Source organism: Bufo gargarizans, chromosome 4 (genome assembly GCF_014858855.1).
Source record: "Bufo gargarizans isolate SCDJY-AF-19 chromosome 4, ASM1485885v1, whole genome shotgun sequence".
Classification (NCBI taxonomy): Eukaryota; Metazoa; Chordata; class Amphibia; order Anura; family Bufonidae; genus Bufo; species Bufo gargarizans.
In genome coordinates, this window is record NC_058083.1 from 111,337,427 (window position 1) to 111,352,571 (window position 15,145).

The 15,145-nt window shown below is 47.5% G+C and overlaps 1 protein-coding gene across 3 annotated transcripts in view; it reads right to left on the reverse strand.

The window, feature by feature from the left end:
* DGKD (diacylglycerol kinase delta) overlaps nucleotides 1–5,823 on the reverse strand; it is a 120,093-nt gene extending 114,270 nt beyond the window's left edge. For all 3 annotated transcript variants that reach the window (XM_044289327.1, XM_044289326.1, XM_044289328.1), the window contains exon 1: nucleotides 5,644–5,823. In XM_044289327.1, coding sequence (XP_044145262.1) covers nucleotides 5,644–5,769 — 126 coding nt within the window. In that variant the 5' untranslated portion in view covers nucleotides 5,770–5,823. The remainder of the gene's footprint in view (nucleotides 1–5,643) is intronic.
* Nucleotides 5,824–15,145: the final 9,322 nt, after the last annotated feature.

Sequence of the window (15,145 nt, forward strand, 5' to 3'; positions counted from 1 at the left end):
AGTTTTTTTTTTTTAAGTATTGCTTCTTTTAAAGAAAGCATTTTTGAAAAAATAAAATAAAAATCACATTTAGGCCTCTTGCACATGACTCTAAGGCTTTTTCAGCATTTTGCGGTCCGCAAAAATGGATCTGCAAAAAATACAGATGACGTCCGTGTGCATTCAGTTTTATGCAGAACGGAACAGCTGGCCCCTGATAGAACAGTCCTATCCTTGTCGGTCATGCAGACAATAATAGAACATGTTCTATCTTTGAACGGAACGGAAAAACGGAAACGGAATGCATACCTAGTACATTCAATTTTTTTTGCGGATCCATTGAAATGAATGGTGCCGTATACAGTATACAGAATGCAAAAAATGGAACGTGAACGGAAAAAAAAAAAAAAACGTTCGTCTGCAGGAGGACTTATTTTGTCACCATTTCCTGCGAGCCATATTTTTTCAATTTTTCTGGCATTGGTCTTGTGTGAGGGCTTGTTTTCGCTGGATATGGTGACGTTTTCATTGGTACCATTTTGGTGGTAAAAAAAAGACTTTTTGATCACCCTGGCATTGTTCTAGCATAGAGGAGAGGGGAGTCATTATGAAGCAACAGAGGCAGGGCATAAGCCCGCCTCCGAGTGCTTGATTACTTCATTTGCATATTTATAAAAGTTGATTTTTCTCCACCACCGGAACAACTACAGAACAAAGAAAGGTATAGTTTTTGTCAGTGTAGGGTTGATCTGGGTCTGATCCCTGTATTGTTTTATTGTACTGCACCGAAGCTGTCAGTAGCTAGCAGGCCTTGAGGCCTTGGGCTGCCATAGCAACGAATACATCTCTGCAAGCTGATGGGGTGAGAGAGGGAGCTCCTTTATCTCAAAACCCCTTAGATTTGCTCCATCTAAGGGGGTCATCTGTCGGCAACTGAGTTTTCAGTGATGCTGACGGACACAGCTGATCCCGTGCCCACTCGATCAGTGCACCGTACATGTCCAGCACAAGTCTGGAACTTCCAACATGTACAGCGAAGGTTTAAGGATTTTAATGCAAACTGGAAAACTACTTTAAAGGAAACCTGTCACCAGGATTTTGCGCATAGAGCTGGGGACATGGGCTGCTAGATGGCCGCTAGCACATCTGCAGTACCCAGTCCCCATAGCTCTCTGTGCCTTTATTGTGTTAAAAAAACGTTTTGATTGATATGCAAATGAACCTGATATGAGTCCTGTATCCGGAGATGAGTCAAGCGGAAAGGAGCCCAGCACCGCCCCGTGTCCTCCGAATCTCCTCCTTGCCGGCTGACATCACAGAGCCGGAGCGCCGAAATCTCGCGATGCGCGAGCTAGCGCATGCGTAGTTCGTTCCCTGTGCTGATGCCAGCACAGGGAATGAACATGATGCCGACACTGCGCATGCGCTAGCTCGCGCATCGCGAGATTTCGGCGCTCCGGCTCTGTGACGTCAGCCGGCAAGGAGGAGATTCGGAGGACACGGGGCGGTGCTGGACTCCTTTCCGCTTGACTCATCTCCGGATACAGGACTCATATCAGGTCATTTGCCTATCAATCAAAACGTTTTTTTAACACAATAAAGGCACAGAGAGCTATGGGGACTGGGTACTGCAGATGTGCTAGCGGCCATCTAGCAGCCCATGTCCCCAGCTCTATGGCCAAAATCCCGGTGACAGGTTCCCTTTAAAGGGATATTCCCATCTTGGACATTTATGTCATATCCCCAAAATATATATATATATATATATATATATATAAAAGGACGTATATGTGTGTATTAGGGATCGACCGATTATCGGATTTACCGATATTATCGGCCGATATTCAGGATTTTGAACGTTATCGGTATCGGCATTTATTTTGCCGATATTCCGATAACGTCCTGGGAACACAGATCGCGCTGCTGACAGCGCTCTCCGTGTTCCCTCAGCAGCAGCACAGGGGAGAAGGAGCAGTGTCTCCTCCCCCTGTGCTACTGCTGCCGCTCCAGCCAATGGGAGGACAGGGGACAAGAGGAGGGGAGGAGCTATGGCCACTGCGCCACCAATGAAGCTTAATCTCACATTAATTCATATACAGGAGGCAGGAGCTGCAGGATCACATAGCCTGCTCCCGACCTCTGAGCTGTAGCTGCGATCTGCGGTAGTTAACTCCTCAGGTGCCGCGGATCGCAGCTACAGCTCATAGAGGTCGGGAGCCGGCTATGTGATCCTGCAGCCAGCTCCCGTCTCCTGTATATGAATAAATTAGAAATTAAGCTTCATTGGTGGCGCAGTGCGCCCCCCCAATCCCCCCAGTATCAGACATTGGTGGCGCAGTGCGCCCCCCCTCCCCCCCCAATATTAGACATTGGTGGCGCAGTGCGCCTCCCCCCCAAGCCCCCCCAGTATTCAGCATTGGTGGCGCAGTGCGCCCCCCCCCCCCCCCCAGGATTAAGCAGTGGTGCGCCCCCCCCCCCCCTGCTCCTCCGATCGGAGCCCCAGCAGTGTAATGCTGGGGCTCCGATCGGTTACCATGGCAGCCAGGACGCTATTGAAGCCCTGGCTGTCATGGTAAGCTCCATGCTGCTGTGTGCACAAAGCACACAGCAGCAGGGACAGTGTGAGCTCCTATTCACCCTGATAGATCTCTATCAGGGTGAATAGGACAAGGGTTCTAGTCCCTAAGGGGGCTAAAAGTTAGTTTAAAATAAAAAAAAAAGTAATAAAAATAAAAACACCAAAATATTAAATATAAATGAAAAAGAAAGATTTACAAAAAAAATAAAAATACACATTAACAATAAACATTAATTTTCAGCAGATATGTGGGAATTTTTTATTTTTTTTTCAAAAATGAAAATTCCCAGAATATCGGTATAAATTATCGGCTATTGGCCTGAAAGTTCACAAATTATCGGTATCGGTATCGGCCCTAAAAAATCTATATCGGTCGATCCCTAGTGTGTATGTTCTGTGAAAACTCAAAAAGCAACCATCCATTTCAACAAGATTTGGTATACACATCCCTTGCTACCAGGAAAGAAATCTCAGCTCTCTAGGACTGCAAGTGTTTCTCTTCATATCCCAACTGCCATACACACGGTCACATGTCCTTAATCAGCCAATAGAAGCTCGCAGGCTCTTACTCTCCACACACACAGATTTACTCCAGGTTTCCATAACAACCCAGCCAACCCAAGTCGCACGACACATAGAGCACAACTACACTGCTACATGCATCCATCTTGGATGGATTTTTTTTTGCGACTGTCGTGTCGCATTCGCAACATGTCACAGTGTGACACCATAGCCTATCATTATAAAAATTGTTGAGACAAAATGTTGCACAACACATGTCGTCGTGTAGCCCTAGCCTTAAAGGGGTTATCCCATCTTAGACAATGGGGGCATATCGCTAGGATATGCCCCCATTGTCTGATAGGTGCGGGTCAAACCTCTGGGACCCGCACCTACAAGGAGAACAGAGTGGAGAAAGTTGAGGAGGACGCACTGCACATGCGCCCTCCATTCATTACTATGGATCCGCCGAAAATAGCCGAGCGCTATTTCCGTCGGCCCCATAGAAATGAATGGGAGCGGTGGCCGCGCATGCGCGGTGCGCTCCTATTTACTTCAATGGGAGAGGCGGGGAGCTGCGTCTGGTGGTGGACGGACCCTGGGAAACACTCCCCGGCTCTGTTCTCCTTGTAGGTGCGGGTCCCAGAGGTTGGACCTGCACCTATCAAACAATGGGGGCATATCCTATCTGCCAACTAACTGACAAGTCCGGCGAGGCACAGGTAAGTCCTTACCTGTGCCTGTGCGCGAGCCGGTCTGAAATAAAATGCGGTCTCCGGGAGCAGGCCGTTCCAAGAACGCCCCCTGGAGGCTGTTCTCAGAACTGCCTGCTCCCTGGAGACCACATTTCATTTCAGACCGGCTTGCGCACAGGCACAGGTAAGGACTTACCTGTGCCTCGCCGGACTTGTCAGTTAAGATGGCAGATCGCATGTGTTCGCTGGCGAACACTGCGAACTGGCCATCACTGCATGTAACAGGTCAGCCAGTGTCATAGGTACAAAACTGCTGACAGACGCCCTTAAAAAAATAATAGAAATAATAATGTGGACAACCCTCTTTAAGAGTCCTCTCTCCTTTCAGTAATGTGGCAGCAGTAACACATACAGTTTATGGGATTCTTTCTATGTCATTTTACATTCAAAACTGGCAACAACAAAAACAAACACAACAACGCAGGAGAAAATGGCACATGTCAAAATAACTATACGGAATGCGACATCAGGGTGTGGTGTTGGATAGGGGTCCCAACTGACATGATGGGGAACCCCCTTCTCCATCATGTCAGCTTGGACCCCAATCCTCCATCACGCTCTGATGGGACAAAAAAGCAAAAGACATGAGCAGCCACCTCTCCACCAAATACAGGGACCTAGCAATCCATCTATATATATAAAAAGAAGGACATATGTATGTATGTATGTATATTCCACGATTACTCAAAAACCCAACCATCAATGTCAATGAACCTTGTGGGGTCACAAGTCTCTAGGACGTACCGTTCCTAAGATGTTCCCAAAAAAATGCAAATATGGCACATCACATGACCTACATTAGCGCTGTGGATGACACTGTTAAGGGAGAAGAGTGCTGTGGAGGTGACAGTTCAGGGGGCAGGTAGGGTGGCTATTCAGGCCACCCTTAAAAGACAGACTTAAAAACCCCACCCCAGAACCCACTAAGCCACGCCCCTCCCGCCCCACAGCCGCCAGATATTGAAAAAATGAAGGTAAAAATCAACTTCTGTCAGCTGCAGGGGTGGGAGGGAGGGTGACTTTCTCCCTGCAGCTCACTGTTATGGGGGATACTGTCGATATCTTTTAACGTCACACACAAACATTAAATGAAATAGATGAAATATACCCGAGCGAAGCCGGGTCCTTCTGCTAGTGACATATAAACCCGCCACCTCATGGTTATAGAAGTTCTTGGGGTGATGAACTAGGAAGCTCAGGATGAACACTACTCATGTTCACAAACATAGTAGAACATGGATAGCGATGGCGCCCCTGAAATAGCTTATCACAGCCTCATCACTGGGAACAGCATTACAATGTAGCAAAGGGGCGTTCTGCTGGGAAATGTGAATGCGTTGTATGGCGCCACGGAATGTGACGGCGCTATAACTTATACAATACACAATAATAATAATAATTCATGTCTCAGGATCAGGACAAAGGTCCAATCATGGGTATTAACCATTCATGGTCTGCTGGAGTCAGAAGTCACACAGTCATGGAGCCATACACTGCCCCCCCACAGAGCAGGACACATCTGACACCACATGTGAGGAACCTGTGACACCGCACAGTGCTCTGTAACCTGTGAAACTACAACTTCCAGTACGCCAAGATAACATATGTCAGAGCATGCTGGGAGTTGTAGTTTGACAACAGCTGGACAGCCACAGGTTGCAGCCTGTTCGCTCTGTCACCACGGACGTCTCGTAGACTCCTGGCTGTCTCTGGGCTGTGACACAGTCCTGCTTCTGCCTCCCCCCTCTCTCCATGGCCTCTTCTCTCTCTATGTCCCCTCTCTAATCTAGAGGATGTCTCCAGCCAGTGACGGCTGTCCCCGCTTCTTACCTTCCTCCTGATCTGGCCCGATGTAGAAACTTTCCGGCGCAGTTTCTGTTGCTCGGGCTCCGGCTCACTATCCGATGAATCCTCGGCCGGGACCCCGGGAGCCGTCGCAGCCAGGGAGGCCGCCATCACTACGAAAAGCCGGGGACATGGACACAGGGTCAGCTACAGGGGACCGGGATCCTCTATGGGAGGCAGCGACATCTGGCGGCAGCTGCAACTCAGCAATAGCGACATCTGCTGGTCACTTGGTGCAAGCGTTGTGTGTGAGAGAGAGAGAGAGAGAGAGAGAAAGAATCAAACTTCCCACAATGCTTTGCGCGTGTGCGGCATCTTGTCCCGTCAGGAACGTCTGTCCGTTATGAATAAAGTTTATTAAAATGAGCGCCGTGCATTCCATACAGATATTACACGAACGCCAGAGAACCGCGGCATTACCTCACGGACAACAATCAGGAGGGAAAAAAAAAGGCACTGAAAAAAATGTCACATATAAAAAAGCATTGACCTCTGCAGGACGCAGCCTATTTTGGCCTTCAGGTCGCAGCCTCACTTGTCTCATCTGTCACATGTCACTTTATGTGGTAATCACATCCACCCCATTCGGAGGCAGGTTTATTTTATTTATTTTTTGACACCTTGTACTTTATGTTAGTGGCAAACTTCAGTTGATTTGCTGTTTATTTATTAATTTTTCTCCTTAAAAAAAATAATCCTACATTTAGTGACAAAGTTTATAATTTTCCAAATTTTTATATCTTTCTTTTTAAAGCATGTCAAAACTCACAAAATAGTTAAAAGGGTTCTCCATTCAAGTGAACAGAGCTTAGCCCCGCCCAGACCATTGATACTAGTCGTGACCAGTGATGGCCAGTTCGCATTGTTCGCCCGCTAACATATGCGGGCTGCCATGTTTTTTCACAAGTCCAGCGAGGCACAGGTAAGCCCTTTCCTGTGCCTGTGCCGCAAGCCGGTCTGAAATCAAATGCGGTCACCGGGGGCAGGCAGTTCCGAGAACAGCCCGATGAAGTCCCCCGGTGGCTGTTCTCTGAACTGCCTGCTCCCACTGACCGCACTTGTTTTCAGACCGGCTCGCGCACAGGCACAGGTAAGAGCTTACCTGTGCCTCGCCGGACTTGTGAAAAAAGATGGCAGCCCGCATCTGTAAGCTCTTACCTGTGCCTGTGCGCGAGCCGGTCTGAAAACAAATGCGGTCAGTGGGAGCAAGCAGTTCCGAGATGAGCCCCCCGACAATCGCCCAAAAATTAAAAAAACTGTAGCTCTCAGAACATGGAGACACTAAAACATAATTTTTTTGTTTCTAAACTGCTATTATTGTGCTAAAGTGAAATAGATAAAAAATATATATACATATTAGGTATCGCCACGTCCGTAACAACCAGCTCTATAAAAATATCACATGACCTAACCCCTCAGGTGAACACCGTAAAATAAATAAATAATAAAAACTGTTAAAAAAAAGCCATTTTTGTCACCTTACATCACAAAAATTGCAACAGCAAGCGATCAAAAATGCTATTATTGTGTAAAACTTAAATAAATAAGAAAAAGTAGACATATTAGGTATTGCCACATCTGTAACGATCTGCTGTATAAAAAAAGTCACATGACCTAATCCCTCAGGTAAACGCTGTAAAAACAAATAAAACCCGCCAAAACAACCAATTTTTTAGTCACCTTGCCCCATAAAGTGTAATAATGAATGATCAAAAAATCATATGTACCCAAAAAATTGTACCAATAAAAACATCAACTCTTCCTGAAAAAAATTTGCCCCTGCACAAAACGATCTGCAGAAAAATAAAAAAATAAGGCGTTCAGAAAATGGAGATACAAAAACATAATTTTTGTTTTCAAAAATGCTTTATTATGTAAAACTGAAACAAACATAGAAAGTAGACATATTTGATATAATTGAGTCCGTAACAACCTGCTCTATAAAAAATAGCACATGATCTAACCTGTCAGATGAATGTTGTTAAAAATAAAAACTGTGCCAAAACATCTATTTTTTGGTTACCTTGCTTCACAAAAAACTTAATATAGAGCAATTAAAAATCATATGTACCCCAAAATAGTACCAACAAAACTGGCACCTTATCCCGTAGTTTCCAAAATGTGTTCACTTTTTTGAGTTTCTAGCGGCGCATCAGGGGGCTTCAAATGGCACATGGCATCTAAAAACCAGTTCAGCTTAATCTGCCTTCCAAAAACCATATGACGTTCCTTTCTTTCTGCGCCCTGTGAAAGGTGGCGGGCGCATTCTTCATCCCAAAGGGCATACGAGTAAACTCATAGAGGCCAAAAGGGGTGATGAATGCGGACTTCGCTCTCGCCTCTGGCGCAAGCGGAATCTGTTCAATTCATCAATTCGAGGCATGGGATACGCATCGGTTGTGGTAATGTCATTCGGTTGTCCTTTTTGGGGACTAGAATAATGCCCAGTGTTCAGAGGCCACGTACCCTGAACTCGAAAAGTTCTGAGGACATAGTTGACTGGCTAACACAGGACACCCAATCTTCTACAGCTTCCACTCGGAACCTTGACGCACCATCCTCCTCCAGCTCAGCTTCGGGCACCTCTCAAGTTACCACTCGCCCGCCTGCTGCCACCACCAACACTAGCACCCACAGCTGCTTCACTTGATCTGTCAGAGGAGTTATTTACACATCAGTTGGAAGAAATGAGTGATGCGCAACCATTATTGACAGAGGATGTAGATAACAGGGATATGTCTCAGTCAGGCAGCATTACACACATGGACAGTGCTGCCCAGCAGGAAACCAACTGTCTGTTGCTGGAACAGATCACAGTCCTGAGAGATAGGGTGTCAGCTCAGTCAAGCAATATGGAGGAGTTATCTGGGACTATAAATGTTAAAAAGGCAGTGCACCGCGCCTTGCAAAAAATGACCCCAGATGACGACATAGAAGCCTATCTGGCGGTGTTTGAAAGGATTGTGGAAAGGGAGAAACTCCCTGCGGCTGAATGGACTTAGGTTCTGGTGCCTTATTTGACTGGAGAGCCGCAAAAAGCATATTTTGATTTATCGGCAGAGCAGGCCAAAGACTGTGATATCCTTAAGGCAGAAATCATGGCCTGGCAGTTAGTCACCTTATCTGTGTGTGCTCGCAGAGTCCATGACTGGTGGTTTGAAGAGAAAAAAACACCCCACTCTCAAATGTTTGATTTGCTACACCTTGTGCGCAAGTGGCTACAACACGAGACACTGAGTCTAGCAGACATTGTCGATCAAATCGTGCTCTATCGTTATGTGAGTGGACTTTCTTGGGACATTCACCGATGGGTTGTAAGGCGCCGAACTGTTTTGTGAGGATCTCAACTGCGGAAACGTGTTGCATTAACTAGTGCACAAGACCAAGAAGGAAGGTGAGGTTAGATCAGGTTCAGTAACGGATTCCCAGGCGGCTCTCTCAAACTACTGAGAGTTAGGGACCCTAACATCATACACCTGCTCCCTGCTCTGATTATATTATTAACGGCTATCTCTATACGCCCTGCACGTGGATGCAGTTATACATATGGTGCAGGCAACAGTTATAGTCCATGAGTCATATTTTGGACTACACACGCCCCCCTTGCAAGCATTACACAGAGAACAGAGTGCCTTGAATATTATCGCCACTGATGTAAGGTATTGGTAGTCCAGATTAAAGTCAGCCACTAAATAGCTCTACTTGCAGTTTGGTAGAATCCTTAAGTAGCGTCCCGGATTGCCATGGGAGGTTAGCGGAGTCTTGGAGAAGGTTCCCAGGTGTTCTGAAGTCCGGATCCAATGTCAGTGGGGAGAGCTTCAGTAGCAGTGTGCACAGGCGCACACTCCAAATTAGTGGAACACTGTGCATAGCTGCCACGGGGCTTATATGGGGTAGCTCCGCCCAGTGGGAGGAGTCGCTGTGCTGCAGATGGAACCACCCTGCCGATCGTTACAGTACCCCCCTCCCAAGGGAACCCCTCCGGGGTACCCTAGAAGGGGAGGGCCGGTCGGGGAACCTGCGGTGAAACTCCCTTTGCAATTTTGGAGCGTGGACATCATCGGCCTCCTCCCAAGAATCATCTTGGGGACCATAACCCTTCCATCGTATGAGGTACTGGAGTCTCCCCCTCCTCCTTCTGGAATCCAAGAGCTCCTCAACCTCGAACTCTTCATCACCTTGGACAATGACCGGAGGTGACGGGGCAGGGTTCCTGCCCGGGAAAGGGTTAGGACGAAAAGGCTTCAGCAAAGATACGTGAAAGGTGGGGTGTACCTGAAAACGAGGAGGTAGAATAAGTTTCATCGTGTTGGGGTTGACGACCTTCTCGATACGGAATGGTCCCAGGAACTGTTTCCCCAATTTTTTAGAGGGAGTACCCAAGCGGAGGTTTTTGGTGGAGAGCCAGACGGAGTCCCCTGCTTGATAAGGGGGACTCGGCCTTCTGCGTCGATCATAATACATTTTTTGTCGATCTCTAGCTCGGATAAGGTTTTCTTTAAGCTCCTTGAGGGTCTTCTGTAATGTGGAGATGTAATCTTCAGTAGCTGGTACGTTAGTAGGGATACTCATCGGAGTGATAGGAGAAGGGTGAAAACCGTAGTTCGAGAAGAATGGAGAGTGAAGAGTGGAGGCACTTTTGGAATTGTTATAGGAGAATTCCGCAAGAGGGAGCAGGCGCTCCCAGTCGTCCTGGAGATATGAGCAGTGACAGCGAAGGTACTGCTCGAGGCATTGGTTTACTCTCTCAGTTTGTCCGTTTGTCTGCGGGTGGTATGCACTGGACATCCGATGGTCTATCTGGAGTCTCGCACAAAGAGCCTTCCAGAACTTGGAGATAAATTGTGAGCCTCTGTCCGATATGAGTTTAGTAGGCACTCCATGTAGACGGACGATGTTAGTCACAAAAACCTCAGCAGTCTCCTTCGAAGATGGTAATTTTTTCAGGGCCACAAAATGTGCCATTTTTGTTAGTAGATCAACAACAACAAGTACGGTATTATGACCATGTGAAGAAGGAAGGTCAACTATAAAATCCAGTGAAACCCACTCCCAGGGTCTGGAGGGTATCGGGAGATTCATTAGTAGGCCGTAAGGTTGCTTACGATCATGTTTGCAGGTGGCACAAATCTCACATGAGGCGACGTAGTCCTCAATTTCCTGTAACATGTTGGGCCACCAGTAATATCTGCGGACTAACTCCATGGTTTTGGAGATGCCCGGATGACCCGACAGGGGAGTATCATGGCATAGTTGAATTACTTGTGTTGTAACGTTTGGTGGTATGTATAGATGATTTCCCTTATAACAGAACCCTTCATCATCCCTACGGAGTCCTGGAGGTAGATCGTTTTCATTTAGGGTTAAACAGTCCTTGAGCCTTTGTCGTAGAGCTACAGTGGCGATAATTTTTTTGGGTGGAATTACCCACGAAGGGAATTCTGCCCCTGGATGGGGATCATTCAAACGAGATAGCGCGTCTGCCTTTCCGTTTTTTGAGCCGGGTCTGTATGTGATTTGGAAATCGAAGCGGTCGAAGAAGAAACTCCATCTCACTTGGCGAGAGGATAATGTTTTACCGGTCTTTAGGTATTGGAGGTTGCGGTGGTCTGAGTATATGGTGATTGGGTGTGTCGAGCCTTCTAATATATGTCTCCAATTTTCCAAGGCGTTTTTTATTGCCAGAAGTTCCTTTTCCCCTATGGGGTAGTTAACCTCGGCCGGATTGAGGGTCCGGGAGAAAAACCCTACCGGATGTAGGGGCATCATTAATGATGAACGTTCAGATAAGACGGCTCCTACAGCATTTTGGGAAGCATCCACTTCGAGGACGTACAAGTTGTTAGGGTCAGGTATGGTGAGGATGGGAGCGGATGTAAACCTGTCCTTCAGTAGTTGGAATGCTTCCTGAGCATCTCCATTCCATATGAACCTCGTGTTGATGCTTGTAAGTCTGGTGAGCGGTTTTGTAGTCGCAGAGTAATTCTTGATGAATTTCCTGTAGAAATTAGCGAACCCCAAAAACCTTTGGAGTGCCTTCCTGGATTTTGGAGTGGGCCAATTTTGTATACATTCAATCTTTGTCTGGTCCATCTGAATCCCCTCGGGGGAGATGATGTAACCCAGGAACGGTAGTGTAGTCGTATCAAATACGCATTTCTCGAATTTTACGTACAGGCAATGGGCTCTCAAACGTGCTAATACCCAACGCACATGTCTTCTATGGTCTTGGATGTTGTCTGAATAGACCAATATGTCATCGAGGTAGACAATGACACAAACATCCAGTAGGTCTCGAAAAATATCATTTATAAAATTTTGGAATGTTGCAGGTGCATTGCACAGTCCGAACGGCATCACTTGGTACTCGAAGAGTCCGTAACGAGTTCGGAAAGCGGTTTTCCACTCGTCTCCTTTTCTGATCCTTATCAAGTTATAAGCTCCTCTAAGGTCTAGTTTGGTGTAGACAGTAGCAGTGCTGAGGCGTTCAATCAGTTCATTAATGAGAGGTAGTGGGTACCTGTTCTTTACCGTCACTTTATTTAGGGCTCTATAGTCGATGATAGGACGAAGGCTGGAATCCTTGTTCCGAACAAAGAACATTCCCGATCCTGCGGGTGAAGTAGAGGGCCTAATGAATCCCTTCTTCAGATTTTCCTCTAGATACTGTTTGAGGTGGTCTAGCTCAGGTTTCGCCAATGGATAGATTCTCCCCGTAGGTATTTCACTTCCTGGAAGTAGATCTATGGGACAGTCGTATGTCCTGTGAGGCGGAAGCATCTCCGCATTCTTTGAACTGAACACGTCGGCGAAGTCCAGGTAGTGGTCTGGTATCTGGGTGCCGCCAACCAGTAATATGGAATTTGTAGGATAACAGGTTTCCTGGCAATACCCCGAATCTAAGGCTACCCTCCCTTGATCCCATAGTAGTGTTGGTCTATGTAGTTTTAACCAAGGTAGTCCTAGTATGATAGGGAATAAAGGGGAGGGTATAATGTCGAAGGACATAAATTCGGTGTGGTTGTTTTCACACGTCACCAGTATAGGTAGGGTTTGATTTTGAACTGGGCCTGAGGCCGAAGTAGTGCCGTCAATAAAACTCACGGACAACGGGGAATTCTTTTTGATCAATGGAATTTTATTTCGCTTAATCAACAGCGTATCGATAAAATTTCCGCAGGATCCTGTATCCACCATTGCGTCAACGGTAAGTCGATTTTGGTCCCACTGTAGAGTAAGAGAGGTGTATAAGTAACCCGGGGTTCTAATCTGGGGATCAACGATTTTACATAGGGAGTATCGCTTACCTTCGGACTTCTTCCGTATTGCCGGGCAATCTTCTACCCCATGGCCTTCGGAAGAGCAATATAGGCAGAGATTCAAGTTGCGTCTTCTCGTTTTCTCTCTTTCAGTGAGAGGGCCCCTGAGGGCAGCAATCTCCATCTTTTCTTCAGGGGGGTGCATATCGGTTTGTCCACTGGGAGGTACATATCCATAGGACCGCTCTGCTCTGCGTTCACGGAGACGCCGGTCGAGGGTGGTGACACGTTGCATAAGATCTTCAAGGGTGAGGGGCATGTCACCTCTTGCCAACTCATCCTTCAGTGCTTCGGAAAGACCCAGACGGAACTGGTTCCTAAGACTGAGATCGTTCCACTCAGTCTCCCGAGCCCACCGCGTATATTGTGCAATAAAATCCTCAACAGGCCGTCTGCCTTGTTTAATGCTCCTGATGGCGGATTCCGCCGTCAGCTGCTTGCTATGGTCTTCATACAAGAGGGCCATGATTGTAAGAAATTGGTGGTAGTTGTCTAGGACGGGGTCCTCCCTCTCCAAATAGGTATTTGCCCAGGCTCTGGGCTCCCCCCTAAGAAAGGAGATCATAGTGAGAACTTTTATCCGGTCAGTAGGGTAGGTCCTAGGACGAAGCTCAAACATTAATTTGGAAGCATTAATGAAATCTCGGAACTGTTTACGATCGCCTGAGAATAGTTCCGGAGGACTGACCAATGGCTCAGGTCCCTCCCGTGGGAGGTTTGTGTTCTGTGCGACAAGATCTCGCAATGTCTGATTCTCGAGTTGCAGGTTCTGAACATCCTCAGATAGATTCTCAACCTTCTGTGAGAGGATGACGATGTGTCCTGCTAATTCCGCTGGATCCATTTGGGTTCCACTAATATGTAAGGCGCCGAACTGTTTTGTGAGGATCTCAACTGCGGAAACGTGTTGCATTAACTAGTGCACAAGACCAAGAAGGAAGGTGAGGTTAGATCAGGTTCAGTAACGGATTCCCAGGCGGCTCTCTCAAACTACTGAGAGTTAGGGACCCTAACATCATACACCTGCTCCCTGCTCTGATTATATTATTAACGGCTATCTCTATACGCCCTGCACGTGGATGCAGTTATACATATGGTGCAGGCAACAGTTATAGTCCATGAGTCATATTTTGGACTACACACGCCCCCCTTGCAAGCATTACACAGAGAACAGAGTGCCTTGAATATTATCGCCACTGATGTAAGGTATTGGTAGTCCAGATTAAAGTCAGCCACTAAATAGCTCTACTTGCAGTTTGGTAGAATCCTTAAGTAGCGTCCCGGATTGCCATGGGAGGTTAGCGGAGTCTTGGAGAAGGTTCCCAGGTGTTCTGAAGTCCGGATCCAATGTCAGTGGGGAGAGCTTCAGTAGCAGTGTGCACAGGCGCACACTCCAAATTAGTGGAACACTGTGCATAGCTGCCACGGGGCTTATATGGGGTAGCTCCGCCCAGTGGGAGGAGTCGCTGTGCTGCAGATGGAACCACCCTGCCGATCGTTACATGGGTGCTCAAGGACACCCCAAAACCCTGGATCAATTGGTTTCACTTGTGAAGCGGTTTACGACTACCCAGACCTGTCGGAGGCCTGAAGGTAAACCATAGCAGTTCATGGGATCCTCTGGTGGTCGTCGACAGAGAGCAACCTCCACAGCCATTTCTGCCTCTGACCAGGAGGACCAAGCCAACAGACAAAGCCTGGGTGGCTCACCCAGGGGAAAGAGGTTTTTCATTCCAAGAAAGGTACCCTCTCGTTCTGAGGCCCCACTCGAAAGCCAACCTAAGGTCCGTTGGAAGTGTCAGCAACCGGGGCATATTGCAGCACACTGTCCGCAGGGGGAGGAGCCAATAGACTGTGGTGCCACCCGCCGCCTCTCCATGTTTGCTCATCCTGTTTGTAGCACTACACCCCTGCAGGAACCAGGTCCCCAGGAGCGTCAACTCCAGGTAAACGGGGTTAGTGTTGTGGCCCTTTTGGACTCAGGTAGCCTGGTCACCCTCTTGTGTGCTGCTGTACCCCATGACCTGGTGATCCCTGAAAGGCGGGTGGGGGTGGTTTGTATCCATGGGGACACTAAGCATTATCCGCTGGCCAAAGTGACTGTAGGGACTGGCTGCGGGACAGTGACCCATGAAGTGGGTGTGGTACCAGACTTAATACATCCATTG